The sequence below is a fragment of the Echeneis naucrates genome, chromosome 8 (genome assembly GCF_900963305.1).
Source record: "Echeneis naucrates chromosome 8, fEcheNa1.1, whole genome shotgun sequence".
Taxonomy (NCBI): domain Eukaryota; kingdom Metazoa; phylum Chordata; class Actinopteri; order Carangiformes; family Echeneidae; genus Echeneis; species Echeneis naucrates.
Genome location: NC_042518.1, coordinates 1,620,849 through 1,636,432, shown reverse-complemented (window position 1 = coordinate 1,636,432; position 15,584 = coordinate 1,620,849). Strand labels below are relative to the sequence as shown.

General features: G+C 44.2%; 1 protein-coding gene across 3 annotated transcripts in view; it reads left to right on the top strand.

The window, feature by feature from the left end:
- The window catches only part of LOC115047972 (shisa family member 6), a 52,909-nt gene extending 44,215 nt beyond the window's left edge, over window positions 1-8,694 (top strand). For 2 of the 3 annotated variants that reach the window (XM_029509245.1, XM_029509243.1), the window contains 2 exons: window positions 3,365-3,523; window positions 8,081-8,694. In XM_029509245.1, the coding sequence (XP_029365105.1) occupies window positions 3,365-3,523; window positions 8,081-8,694 (773 nt within the window). The remainder of the gene's footprint in view (window positions 1-3,364; window positions 3,524-8,080) is intronic. The other variant, XM_029509244.1, reaches the window with a different exon arrangement.
- The last annotated feature ends 6,890 nt before the right edge of the window (window positions 8,695-15,584 follow it).

Genomic DNA, 15,584 nt, shown 5'->3' with positions numbered 1-15,584 from the left:
CTCGGTGATGGAGGTCTCAGATGATGCGGCGTTTGTTTTTTAAACCGCTCCGATGACACATGACGATGTTAGCACGACATCGAACGAGTCACTTAGAGGCAGAGACGGATCGCCTCAATCCATCATTTTGGCAAAGCGACGTTTCAATTGTGGATTTTGTCAGAAGGCGGGAAACGCTCACAGGCCCTGAAGTGAGCGGCGAGGGTTTTGCAGCAGATCCACGGGGAGGGAAAGGCCGCGTGCTGTTGGAGGACGATGTCACAATCACGACAAAGTCACTACAAATGACCTGAAGTAACGCACAGCACATTCTGGAAGTAGCACGCGCGGCTAACGAGCTCGCACTGACAATGCGACTGTACGGTGGCCCTGAGAGCTCAATGCACCGCGACAACACAGTTCAAGACGTGCCACAAATCCTCACAACACAAATTTGTGGAGTTTGTGTTGCGCTCACTATTTTCCTTTTTTTTTACTCACAAACTCGCACAAAACGTCAACCAAAGCTGAGGCTGAAATTAAAACTTACCTGATGGAGTGAAGTCGATTTTGAAAGCCCTCTTTCTATCTAATGACCATCAATGGGGCAACTTCAGATTGTATTGAAGTCTATGGGAAAACGTCCCTCCTTCTCCTTTGATTTGTTAGCTCAGTAAATGTTGTCCTGATGAGTTTATGGTCTCAGTCTGACAACATGATGTTCGTTTTTCTTAAACGATGCTCCATTTAGAGGAAAATGGAGCATAAAGCAGATTTATTAGGGGGTGGAGCTACTGTGTGAATGACTGGCTGCAGCAACCAATCAGCATAGAGCGGGTCACATCCAGCTTCTGCTCGTGGTCTGCTTGGTCTGGGGTTAGGGTTAGAGATACAACAAAGGTCAAGAGTGAAAGTGTGTTTTCTCTCATCATTCCAGCAGCTCTGTCTGATTTCCATTCCTGTTCTTCTTCTTAACTCCAGGAAACCACCACCTGGACTATCAGCACAGCCACCTGGACCTGACCGCTCTCACTCCCAAACTGGGTAAGAAAACACACCGAAGTAGCATCACGGAGAAATAGAACTAAAACGGAGCTCTGGGAGATTCTTTGGCGGTGACTGACCTGCCTCGACTTTCCAAACAGATAAATAAATGCCTTGTTGTCTGTCTGTGAGTGAGAGCAGTTCTTAAGGTAGAACTGTTTTTCCAATTTCAATGACTAAAAGTGTATCTTTCAGAGGGAAATTAAAATCGGAGAAGCCAATAAAGAAGTCGTGACAGAAAATGAAAAAAAAAAAAGTGTATGATAATCAAAGGATCATCTGATCTGCAGTTCCACGTTATTGAAAAGCACAATCTATTTCTCTGAATGTGGTTTTGTGTGAAAGGGAAGCAGCTTCAGTGTGGAATTAATGAAATCAGACGCCAATGAAATGAAGAAATTAATTAATTAAAGAGGGAATGAAGCTTAATTTGTCCCCCCCCCCAAAAAAAAAACAAAGACAAAAAAACTCTATGATATTATCAAATCTCACCGGCAGACATTTTGTGTCGGTGTTTTCAGCAGGACGGGCCTGATGAGTTTCAAAAGTGCTTTGAGAACCAGATAAAACTCCTCAAACGGGGCTTTTGAGGTCTGTTTAGCTTCAGTTTGTGTTGAAGTGCAGCCGCCGTTGGTTTGGTTGAAACGTTCTGTGCACTCTGACTGTCATTGATCCTTTTTCTCTCACTTGGATTTGTTAGCCCACAGACAAATGAGATACGGTAAGTAATACACATGCACACAGTGTTTATGTGTATTTTTCCTTCATCTTTTTCTTCCTCATGTATCATGTAGAAATCAGAATTGTGTTTTATTGCACACTGGGGGTCATTTTTTAATTCTCCTTTTTTCGTTTATAGCGCTTGTGTATTTTTTGCAGTCACAAAAAAAAAAACAACAAAAAAAAACTTCACGCTGCTGCATTCTGATCCATAACCTTTGTGGTCCGATCTCTAAAGCTTTTCTTTGAACATTATTTTTCCGTCTTTCACTCCTTTAACCGGCTCTACCTTTTCCCCACAAACCAGCACAGACACACATACATACACACTCTTTCCAACTCAGTGAACGCCCCCCCCCCCCCCCGCCTGCTCTACACCATATGTTCCTCGGTCTTGTGTGTCCCTGTCCTCTTTGCTGCAGTAGTCGACCGGCCCTATTTTTAAATCCAGAGTCCCTGCCCGTGTCCTGGGCCTCCCCACCCACTGTGCCTCCTGACCCGTGACTGGGCGTCCCAAATTTGGTATCCACAGGAGCGCCAAGAAGCGCAGGCCACCTAAAATCCCCAAATGAACTGTCGAAGGTGCTTTGTTGCAAAAATAATAAGAAAAAAAAAATTTAAATAAAAGAAAGAGAAAGAAGTGTCAGATGAGCTGCAGCTAACAGATGTTTTCTGCAGCTGCCTCAGAAACAAATGAGCGCAGGTTAGTGAATCAGACTCGTGCTTCAACTCGTCAACAGTCAGTGAGTCGCCAGCGTGTCTGCAAACAGCACATTATTATACAACAGTCCCTCAACAGAAAAGAGAACTCAGTTTGGAAAACAGATCACATATAATTAAAGAGCACAATTTCAATTATGAAACAAATGTAGTGGAGAGCAGAGTCGTACATTTTATTGCCTTTCTCAAAGTTGAATTTGTTCTTCGCAGGAAAAAGAGAACTTACTTTTAAAAAGGTTCTCCGCGGCGGTTGCTGCAGTGTTCTTGTACATTTCGCAAAGGACAAAATAATTTGAGGAATTTTAAGTTCAGTCAAGCGAGTATAAAAAGAAGAGGGAGAAAAAAAGTTTGCTTATTTAGAAGCTGGATGCGGAATTAGGGAAATGTATCGGCACAGCACATTATCATAATCAGAGGTCATTCAACGTGGCGAACGGTGGAGGGGAGTTTTTCAGGTCCAAAGTCGTCCAGGGGTCGGTGTTAATGTGAGGTGGATTTAGTTCTCTACTAAGAAAATGGAACAAACACGAAGGACTCAGATGAAATCTAAACTAAAATAAATGACATTTAGTGAAAATGTGAAGAAGGTGCAGAGCTGGCAGTAACTGACTAACATTCCAGCAGATTTTCTGTTAAAAATATGTCATCTGGAAGAAAAGCAGCTACAGTTTGCATCTGTTCTCTCGCTTCATTGGCAAAATCCTCAAATTTGGTGTGAATGTCAGGTTCTGATCCCAGAAAACACCAAAAAGCTGACCTCCAGTAAACCCACCTAAACGCTGCCATTCACCTGCTTCTTCCTGACTTCCTGTGCACTAACTGTTCTGCACTGCTTCCTCCTCCTCCACCCCCCTCCCACCACCACCACCACCACCCCCACCACCCAACCCATCCCCTGTAGAAAGACCCCAGCGGATGAACAATATCCTGACCTCGGCCACGGAGCCCTACGACCTGTCGCTGTCCAGGTCCTTCCAGAACCTCAGCCATCTGCCGCCCTCCTACGAACTGGCCCTCAAGCCTGACTTAAGTAAATACTCCTCCTCTCTCCACAGATTAAGTAGGTGGTCCTTCATTCGTCCTCCGTCGCCGTGTTTTTGCTTGATGCACTGAAAAAAAAGAGGCAGGGAATGACGTCACCTCCCCGTGCCCTGTGCATTTGCCACGTCTGGCCTGATTAAACATCTGAATGTCCATTAAAGAGACATGCATCATGATAAGTATCTCCAGATGTTTGGTGCCTCATCATGCAGATAGTTCCTCTCATTTTTTCGCACCTTTTTAGGGGAAATAAACCCTTAAAATGCATGACGACGTGCCCTTTCCCATCGACTCATTTATCGACCCATCCGCTGACGTCTAATTGGCATGTAATTTGGCTCCATCTGCAGCCCGTGTCATGTTGCTAATGTCTCTCAATGACATATTAAGGGGCGTCTTTTTTTAAGCCCACAGGACAGCGCTGTAATGTCCCAGGAAAGCTCCAGTTCATTATCATCGCTGTGGCATTTTCAGCTCTGCACGCCGGGATGCTGCCATTTCAACCCTCACGACCGGCACTCCTCGGGCTGGATGCACGTTTGGTTTGCTTATCCTGACTTTAACTCATGCATTTATTTCACCAGAAAGTCTGAAGAGGTCAGCGTGGGGCAGTTCACTCAGAAAACGAAACGATGAGTTCATAATATTCACAGCGAGCAGATAGTAGATTAAAATCTAAATTACACGCTGCATGAAAGATGTGATTCATTTGAAGAAACGAGTCCAGAGTTCAAAAGATTAACTGCCGTGAGAAATATTTGCTCAAATTTAAGTGGGGATCGTTTGGTTACCGTGGTAACACACTGGAGATGTCCGTCGTGTAGCAAGAACCGCGACACAATTACCCCCACAACGATACGACGAGTCGTGCCGATAATTACTGTTTTCTAGATGAGCTGTCTGTGGAAGACGAAACAGGAAGTGCTCCGCGACCTGGAGTTTACAGATGATGTAATCAGACTGAAGGTATGAAAGCGTTTTCACCATAACGGCGTCCAAATTCAGACGCCAACAGGCGAGTCAACCAAAACTACAACACCCAACAGAGCCCCTGAAGGTTAAAGTGAAGCAAAAGATCGTCTCATATTTACCTTTTTGAAGCCTCTGCTTTGGCGGCCATCTTGGTTTTGTTTTTTTTTACACTAGAAGAAACCATATTATAAGGAGTAGCCACACCCCTCCAATCCATCCCCTGCTTTCTGGTCTGTTTCCCTCCAAACCGGAGCATCGTTTAAAAGATGAACATCATGTTGTCGAACAAAAACTAAAAGTGACAGTTTGACTCAGATCTTTCGCTTAAAATCGTCCATTTTGGAGAAGGTGTTGATGATGTTGATGACGTGTCATGTTGTTTCCAGATTTCATAGATTTGTTGACAGTAACGTTAAAAGACAGCGTTTGTTGTCCATTGAATTCTTTCCTGTGTACAACAAAACTGAACGCTGCTTAAACGTCCCTTTTTTATTTTCTACTATTCGTGGCCGTAGGAAGTGAAACAAACAAACACGCACATCGGTGCAATCTCCTCTCTGCACGTTCAACATTCGTCTTTTGTGCGTTTGTGCCTTTTCCCTCCCTTATCAACTTGAGGCTTCGCTCTTATCTGGCTGGAGGCTCGTACACACTCACACACACGCAATCACAGAGACGAATCACAGCGAACCACAAAGAGGCTTTTCGTATTTTGAGGCAGAAGCCCGGCAGAAAACAAGTAAGCAAAGTCGTCTCTTGAAGAGAGGAGGAAAAAAAAACAGACATGAAATAGTCAGTTCAAGCACAAGTGAGGTCTTTGGAAACAAGCCTGAAAGTAATATAATTACTTGCTGTTTTAATTAAACCATCTGGAAAGATGATGACGACTGAATTAAATTGGTTTGGTTTATTTGCAATTTTAAATGATCTTTTGTGTGTGTGTGTGTGTGTGCCGCCCTTCAGTGATGTCAACAAGGCAGAGATTGAGGACGATGCTCTAAAATAACCCTCTCAGCTCCTCCAAGGACGCAGCGAAGAAGCAGAAGAAGAACTCGAGACCGATCTTATTTCGTTCCCTTTCACCTTAATCTCCCTGAAAGAAAATGAGAACGCCTCCCAGAGCAGACAATCCGCCTTTCTAATCCCCCGAAAACAAAAGAAAAAGAGCAGAAAAACACACCGATGCTTTCAATTCCACCACTCCTGCCCTGAACGCCTCCAAAGATCACTTTATAATTGATGTTCCAGCAGTTTCACGAGTGTTAGTGCATTATATGATTACAGTCTTCTCGATCAATAGCTGACACATAAATATACGGTCTATATTGAACCTAATCTAGCAGAGTGGGAGCTGGAGCTTTAATTAGCCAGCGTTAGCAATTTCCTGTGTTTGTAGCTCCGCTCCACGCTTGGGACCCTTTAGCCCTCTCGCAATCATGTTAATTGTGAAGTGCTGCAGAGGTGGGATCGAGCAGCGCACGTCAGCCCCCTTAAATCATCTCAGTCGGTTAAAGTGTCAACAGTGTAACGTGTAAAAAACAAGAAATGGGGACTTAAATCAGAGCGGTGGCCGAGGAGGAAGACGAAGTGGAGCTGAAGTTGGCAGTAATCTCAGTTAACTAAAGTGAAGTGATGAATACAGTGAAAGAATGAAAGATCTCAGAAACTGAGCCGTGAGGACTTCTGGGACTTTCTGACGTCACAACCGCCTCTAGCCACCCCCCCCCCACAATCTTCTTATGGATGTCAACACTTAACATAAAGCAAAAAATGTGAAACATAAAGAATCTTTTTCTCGTATTTCAGCTGGAAGTCGTTCTCATTCATTGAGCCCTGAGGACACACACGACTTGATTTTTATGATTAATTAATGAATAGTGATTTGATTCTAATGATAGCGGCCAGACATCCAGGGCTGATCTGAGAGCCAGAGGAAGCTCAGATTTCTGTTGTCTGTATCCATTTTCATTCTAAAGTTTCAATATTGGCTGGAAACTTCATACTACCCCCATTTCTGGGGGTAGCTTTTATTTTGAAAGAAAAAGAAGCGGTTAATTTTGCATCTTCAAAATCATTTCCCAAACGTCTTTGTGAGTCACTCCAGCAAAAAGCCGATCCGACTTTAATTCTAATTTAAATGTGACCACCATCCACCCTCTGTGCTTTTAATTTGAAACATCTGCAGGAAGGTTGGAGTTTAATCACCAATAACTTGAACCCCATTTTGGGAAAATGGCAAAAAACCAAAAAACTCGGAGCAGCAGAGTGAGTCGGATGGATTGCCTTTTATTTGAGTATCGACTGTTTTCTTATGAAAGGGGGCCATAACGACTTCCTGCCACATTAACATTTGAGTGTGTAATCACGGCAGATCTCTCGCCGCCACCGGACGCTTCAGTTTGACCTATAAATGGAGCTATGGGCCACCGCTTGTCAATTGTCTGTATACTTGTTGCCCCTGGTTGAGTTTGGTTGACATTTTCTGCCATAATGTCATATCTAACCGGATCCCTCAGGGAGCGGCAGGAGCTCATCGCCACGGGCCACAGTCGGGCCTCCTTCATTAGGAATGCACAGAGCGGTGGACGTGAACCCCCGGCGGGGGGACGATGAGGTGACCTTCTGTATCCAGGCGTGACATCTCTCCCCGAGCATCCAGACAAGTAATCCCCATCGCCGCCTCAGAGCGGCCGTTCGTTCGTCCTCCACGGTCTGAAATAACGCACGACTGCGGAGGCAACGACCCCTCGGCCGTGGCAGTTAATCAGAAAGTTTGGCCCCCCCCCCGTCAGCCCGAGCTGCCAGAAGAAACCCCTAAATGGCAGCGTACCGCCGTAATGACTTCACCATCAGAAGTGTGCTCACGTAAAACGTTGAGTATTGCTCCGTCCTGATGAGGCCTCTCAGCGCCGAAGGACGACTTCGCTGATGAGTCCAAATTGTCTCGTTTATCCAGAAGAAAAAGGACAAAACAACCTCACCAGCTTCTATTTAGACCCATTGTCTTCCCCTCAACGCCTCCCTCCAGCTTTATTCAGTCAGAATATTTTGAATCTATTTGAAGCATTTAAGGATTCCGCCCTGATTTTAAAGTTCTAGTTAAAACGTGTCAGAACAAGCTGCAGCTCCAACAGGAAACTGAATCTGTGTTCTCCCATTTCATATTGATCTCTAGTTTCAAGTCTTCAATACGACATGATGTTCATTTTTTAAACCCAACGTGTTTCACAAACGGCGCATGAACATTGCAGATGAATTGTGCCGTGTTAAAGTTCTCCAGGACGCCTGCATGGCCACGCATGGGCTGCAAGATTTGTTTTGCCTGCTGTGATCCGTCGACTTTGTTAAGTCTTAACAAGAAAATAAATCGTCCGGTGCTGCAAAATTAAAGCTTGCATCTTGCAGATCTGGCACAACAGGCCCCCGGAGCTCTATGATGAGCTGATGAGTCAGAGAAACGGAGCTCACTAACTGAAGGATTTGCAGATACAATTAATAATTAAAGCACTCAAAACGACTCCTAAATTGTCTTTGAAATGATCAGAAGGTTTCGTTCAAAGCGAAGCCGTCCTTCTCTCATCACGTTTGTTTTCCTGCTCCTCAGGTGAAAAGGATGTAGATGATTACTACACCAGGAAGCACCATCATCAGGACTTCGGGGGCCGGGGCCGGGGCCCGACCCACATGGTGAAGCTGAACGCAGACCCGCAGCAGCACCAGCAGAGGCAGCGTCCACGCCGAGTCCAGCGGGCCATGTCCCAGGACCACGTCCTGTCTCCTCCCAGGACGCCACGCCGCGGAGACTACGGCCTGTCGTCGTACGGCGTCATGGCGGCCGCCGCCTATGGGAGCAGCCGCCACCTCTCGGAGGAGCAGCTGCTGTCGGCGGACCGCCTCCACTCCCAGGACCCCCTGCTGTCCCCGGCGATGAGGCGCGACAAGTTCCGGGAGAAGGCGATGGCGCGGGCCATGTCCCACGCCGACATGCTGATGCCCACCACGCCCGTCGTGGACCGCCACAAGATGACCAAGATGCACTCCCAACCCAGTGCCTCTAACGACTCCTACAACACGCTGACGGTCAACCACGGTCAGCTGACCACGTCGAAGAGGCAGGCGTTTGCCTCCCGACGAACACACACGGTGGACCACCTACAGTTCATTCCGGGCCACCACCACACGTACCGCACTGCCAGCAAGAACGAGGTAACTGTGTAAGGATTCCCCCGAACGCACCGCGGCCAGACAGCCGTCTTCTCCAACGAATCTCCTGCATTTAAAACTCTTCCCGCTTTTCAGCACAAGCTTCCTGTGTCATCCAGATTTTCGGGGGGGTAACTGGACATTTTCTCTCTTAGAGCATCATAAGGGCTTTGAGCACCGACACAAAGAGGGATCCTTCATGTTGGACGCTTGGCAGCATGAAGAAAATATTTTTTAACCTGGACATCGGACTGGAAGGGAATTGTCTCAACTTTATAAATATATAAATATACTATATTTACGATTTGTATTTTCAGTCCTTGTTATAGCTTTAGAGATTCTCTTTGACTGATGTAAGCACTTCAAGTGGTGCCTCTTAAAAATTGTCCCATTTCAGTGATGAAGTGGATTTGTGGGTTAAAAAGCACAATTAATGAACTCCCGTTTGTGTTTTTGTTCTGCTTTCTTTTTTTTCCTGGTTAATTTTACTCTTCTTCTTTGGTAAATGGCCAGAACATATCAGCTTATTAGTTGAAACTGAGGCAGTTTCTGTTGCTACGATAGATGATTGTAAATAAGCTACATTAGCAGCATTAAAAGAAGACAAGCTGGTCCTTTGGTTTTTTATTTTCTTTTCTTCTCCCACCTGGAATCTTTCATGGATTCACGATTAATAATTTAAATTTTAGATAAGGCAAAGATCCCAGATTGATATTATTTCCACAGGTGTGGATCTAATATGTTTAAGGGGAATATTCTTCGTTTCCTTTTTTTAACTGTGCTTGTAGCATAAAACGGTCGAGTGCGAAACAACCATTCAGCTTCGGTGGTTGTTTGAATTCGCTTCATTTCCGTCCACGCATTTCCTCGCTTTATTAACCCCCCCCCCCAACATGATTCCCCGGTCTGTGATTGGCTAGCTGCTTCCATCTCCACCTATCAGGTACTCTGTGTCAGAACTAATGAGTGTGTCGGTCCAGTTATAGTTTTGTGTCGATGTGATGATTTAAACAATCAGTGCTGAAGAGGACGTCGAGCATTAATTAAAACTGTGAACTGTTTGTCCGGATGTTTTCGTCGAAGCAATGCCTTATTGTATGGAATCCCATATGCTCTTAACTGCTACAATCACGCTTTTGTCACGTCTCCTTGTCTTCGCTTTTGTGCAATATTATTGGTTGTAATTTACCAGCAGACGCAGCAGTGAAAACCTGTTCAGCCACAGAAGATGCTGCACATATACCTCAAAAAGACTCAATCCAGTTGAAGAAGTCTCAAAAACTTTAAAAGGAAAACAATTAAAACGCTTCTTTGTATTCTTATTGGAAATTAGTTCAATTATTTGCATGACCTGGATTAGCTTTGTTTAAGGTTTATGGGCTGTTAAGTGAGTGTCTTTTGTTTTCAGCGGTTCAGTCAGATGAGTCGGGGAGTTCACGTCTTCACGGGTTCACTCGGTTGGTTCCTTGTAATTGAGTTCCGAGCCGCAGCGTGATTGGACAGGGCCCAAATTATCTCCACTCTCATCACAACCTTTGGTTTGTGCCAACGTGTCTGAAGCCTGATTGGCTCTCAAAGGTCTCAGGTCATGTCTGTCCTGATGGGTAAAGTGAAATGTTGAAGCGGGACAAACATCGCTGAACTTTTTGAATTGGTGGCGCATCAGGCTGACGGACGACAACACAAAACTCGAAAATTACAAATCAGTCCAGAGTCAAATTCCAAGTCTTCATAATCCCAAATCCAAAATTCAATCAGTTTACTCCTAATTCAAGTTCTAGTTCCAGACATCCAGTTTCAAGTCCTCAGTCATAAAGAGGACCCAAATAAAGTTCCATTTAGATGAAGTGAATGAAGTCAATCAGGTTCTCAGTCAATGCTAACTCCAAATCTCATCTCAAATTTGAATGATTTAATCCCAAATCCAGTAGATTAAATCCCTGTCCAAGACAATTCAGTTCTTATTTCAACTGGCCAAATCTCTAATTATAATCCAAAAGTTTGGACCTGTGAAGGTTTTACTGACCTGATTTCTGTCAAACATGAACGAGGTTTTGGTTTCTGTTCTTCAGATGGATTATTGTACAAGTGAAACACAAGGAACACTGTCGTTTCTTTGGATAGTTAAGTCGTAGGAAACTGTATATAAAAACTCCAAGATGATGTTATTTGTGATCGGAACTGTTTTATTTTATTAGCAGGAAAGCGATGTCTCATCACACACACATGATTCTGTTCAAACACACCCGTGTGTCGTTTGATTCAATGATTCAATGATTTATTGGTAGTGTAGGGATGCAGAAAGTTGGCCGAGTGTATTTTTTCTGTTCAACAAAATTAATTTCTTCAGCTTTATGTGCTGCTTTAATGTTTTCTTTTCATGCCAGATCTGCATTAAATGATGTCAATCAGAGGTTGTTCTTTTTCGTACATGTTTTCTGTGATTTTCTTTTCCTTCTTCTTGGAGAGTGCGCACGAGTTAATGAAGTACATTCGATATCTTAGTAGACTGCTTCTGTACCATCCAACCACAATCGCCCTCCCTTTCCTTTAATTAATTAATAATGATGTCATCCCAAAAGCCTTTTTCTCTTTGTGCAATATTTCCTGTTCATGCAGTAAAACTCTCCTGAAAATGTTTTGAGGTTGATTTGCTTCGTTGTCCTTTTAGGACTTTTAGGACAGTGGCATTATTTATTTATTTATCCATTTTTTCATTCTTTTGTTTTTTAAGTAATACAGCTAAACGTGGCGTGAATGAAAAGGGTGTCTGTGTAACTGCACAAATTAACTGGAGACTCATTTAAAAGCTTCAAAACAACAAAATATGACTTTTTTTTTGTTTGTTTGATTACTAACTATTAAAGAACATCGTGTGTGTTGTATCCATCCATTCAATCTTTATTTTCCAGAGATGAGTGGAAAGCGTGGTGTGGAGGATGATGTTAGCTCAGGTAGCTGAGCTAGTTTGGGCTTTTTTTATTCATGTCTTTATTAATAAACTTAAAACTATAACATAACATCTCCTCTCTAAAGAACATCCAATATGAAATGTGTGTACGTGTGACAAAACCGGTTTGAAAAATAGAGCCACACTGAAAAATAAACACAACAATGAGACCGAGTGGAGTGACCCAGAAGAGATTGTGGATATTTTCTGCAAAACAAGCCGATTAGACCCAGTTTCATGAGGTGAGACCTCATTTCCTCAGCTGTCATGTGCTGATGATCTTGTTTCCATTTAATTAGGATGTTTAAGATGACGTCACAGCAGACAAAAAAGAAAAATGCCGAGATTATGTGGCGACACATGAGGTTGGAGAAAAACAAGGTAGAACTGATTTTTCCACAAAGTGGGGAAGTAAAACTTTAGCTCGTGGAGGCCCAGCCGAGGAAGGAGAACTTCGCATTTCATCGGAGGCAGTTTAGCTTGTTCGCGGTACAATTTTTCAGCTGGTTCCACCCATCTGCTTTTGTAAAGCAGCTTGCTTTTCATTTCAAGTGAAGCAATTAACTTGGTGCCACAATTCTTCACAATTTGGGGGAAATCATCACCCAATCGAGCACAGAACAAACAGAAAGCACGAGTTTGGTGGTTTTTTAGTCCCAGTTTTATGAAACCAGCAGACAATGTAATTGAAAGTGTTCCTTGAGAAGCGGTGCTTTTCACTTCTTATACTATCAGAAGGCTGACACAGTCAAAGCAATCCCACAACCTGATTGAACAAGCGCTCACTTTAAAGCAGCCTTTGTGAGACTTTGTCCTGATGATCCCATTGAACTTCTCTTAGGTTAAACGATGCGGTCAGAAGGAACTTTCTATTTTCACTCCCCGGTTCTCTCCAGGCAGCCCGAGCTGTGATTATTGTGTTCGAGGGCGGAAGACGATGCCTGCGACCTTGTGGATGAAGTCGGTTCCAGGTTTTTTCAGAGAGGAAGCAGTTTGGAGAGAAAAGGTTTCTCTCTCTTGACTTTGTCCCAAATCAATAAAGACACGAACGGCAGCTCAACTCAAACAGGATGTGTCGTTCTTTTAGTGCGTTCACTAAACTGACATTGACGGACGTCGATCCACAAACATGAAGCAGTAGATCTCCAGCTGCGGTCCTGGAGATCCACCGTCCTGCATGTTTGAGATGGTTCCTGCTCCAACACACCTGATTCAAATGATCAGCTCGTTGTGAAGCTCTGCTGAGCAGGAAACATCTAAAACATGAAAACAGCAGATCACAAGCTGGTGACTGGTCAGCAGGCGTTTCCTAACCAGGAATAAAAACCTGTTACCTACTCAGGGTGCAAAAATTAAAACGGCATTTTGCCTCCAGTTTCTCAGAATGAAAATGAAAAAGCTTTGAATCCATTCAAGAGAGACGTCCTGAAATCCAAACGTCTCTTTTGACTCCTGAGCTAAAACCACGTGCGTCTGGTCGCTGATATCATCCACACAAAGCCTCGACGCTCCGATTACACTCGTGACACACGTATTAATGCCTGCTGCGTCCCGGGCTGTTGGAGACCTTCTTGAAATTCATGGAGTGAAGTGAACCACGACGCCAGAACAAGATCCTAACGTTCACAAAAGAACACGCACAAATGGGAAGGTGGCAAATGGCGTTGGTTTCCCTGGTCCTTCGACGCCCGTCCATTTGCATTTAGATGGAAAAGGGAACGGGGTTATTTGGACAACTGTGGTCCAAAACAGGGGCGAGGGGGTTTGGCTGGATGCGGTCAGATGTTTGGCCATTAAACAATTTCATTCTGCTCTTATCTGATGGATTGATTCACTGAATTCACCGATCCTGATGAACAGATATGGAGATCAACTTCCAGACGTAAAGGTGATGTTGTTTATCTCGTAATCAGCAGCCATTTTATCAGTGATCCCCCCAATTAGAGGGCGCAGTTGCGCTTCAAACCAAATGCCAAAGCGTTCTGGCCCGTAAATCTTCCTTCCCGTCGTTGTGTATCAGCAGCTCAGATCTGTTATGATGACCTTTCCATTATGTATTAAAAAAAGAAAAACATGCAGACCTCTGGGAGGAAGCCTGAACTTTCCGTTTTATTCTGCTTTATTTTGTGTATCTTGAGACTTTTGGCTGAGCTGACGGGCAGAGTGAAGGTTAGCTTTTCAAAAAGGCGGCAGTTGACCTTATGCATTGTTGCCGAGCAGATCGGATCAGACGCCGCCGTGCCGCCGGGGAGGGGTTTTAGGTCTGATTGACTGATGCCTCAAAGAAAGGGAGCGCAGCTGGAGGCCGGGCTGAATAATCGCACCTTTGGTGGCGGCAGGAACGCTGAAACTGTTCAAAGTGGCACTAATCAATATTCTCATGTGATGTGAAATTGTTGTGCGGCGACTGTTACCCGACTGGAGGCCTGCGAAGCTCTTCTGCATCTTCCAGCTCCGTCTTTGCAGTTTAGTCCAAATAAATCTGCTGCAGAACGGCAGAAGAGACAGAGACGTCTCTCAGGAGTTGGTGCCGGACTCGTGTCCTTTTGTGTACAGCAGATGAGAGGCGGCGCTCCGGTCCCCGACGGCCGGTATGTCCTTCCTGTCGTCGCTACGTGCCACCGTTGACTTTGCGTTTCAGAGCGACAGGAGCGTGCTCATATCGCCGCCGGATGCCATTTTACCCATGAGACCCGGCGGCTCACTTATCTTGGAGCTCAGGCCTGTTTTGGCACATCATGATAAAAGTGGCTGCTTCTCCATCCAGAATTCCTCTTTTCTTTTCTTTTCTTTTTTTAACTTAAATTCTGTTTTGCATTCTCCAGTTTATTCCAGCAGGTTCACGTTTCCTTGCAGTGTTCTCAAACATGAACACTTTTGTTTAATATGCTCCAATTTTGTCAGATATTCTCCACTTTGGGTTGATAAAACAACAATCACATCCCTTCCAACTCGTTCTCATTTCTCATCACGCTTTCTAATTAAAATCAGACAGACAAACTGACTGAGGAGAATATCTCCCTCTGAAATCTGATGCCGAAGCATATATATTAAAAAAAATAAAAATAAAAATAAAAACCCCGGATAGAGTGGAATAATAAATGTTCTTCATCCGGACCACCGGGCAGAAATAGGGAGCCATTATCTGAACTGCAATTATACCAACAACATCCAACCTGAGCAGAAATTGGACAATTCGTGTTATTTATGGTTCACAGCTACAGATCGTCACCTCCAGGGGGAAAAAACAGAACAAATAATACCAGAAAAAAATAAATAAATGAGACCAATGGATGTGGGCATCATGTATATGCTGCAGGTTAATAACTCCTGCAAACACCTCGGCGTTCGGCGGTGACCAGACCACCGTGGGATTCTGATGATGAATGCAGCTTATAGGCCGACGCGCACACACACACACACTCACACACACACACACACACACACAGCTCTCAAAGGAGGCTGGTATCGATTCCCTGCAACACTCTGCTTCAGCGCCGCTTAAATGAGAGCAGTCAATAGCGGAGCTGCCTCTGAGATGTTTCCGCAGAGGAATGAATAGCTGTAGAACGAGGAAGGGAGGAAGGATTGTTGTTGTTTTTGTTTGTTTGTGCTTTTTGTTGTTACAAAGAAGAGAAATGATGTGAAGAGAAAGATCCACCAGAATTGACTCCTGTTTCTGTTCTGTAAGCACAGACGTGGCTGATAGCTTTAAAAGGAAGGCCGTGAACTTTAAATCTGAATGTTTCGTGTATTCTTACGGCTGCGATCGTCTGCAGCTGAAGGAAAAAGAAACTTGTGAATTTACCATACTCCTGTTTTTCGCCCGTCCTTGAAGAAGCCCAGACTTTGTGGGTGAATTGTGTGTTGATTCTTTCTTGTTGTCGTCTTTGATTTGAGGTTTCACTTCAGCTCTTAGTTTAATCTTCTGATGTGTAATTTGCCGTCTCACGTC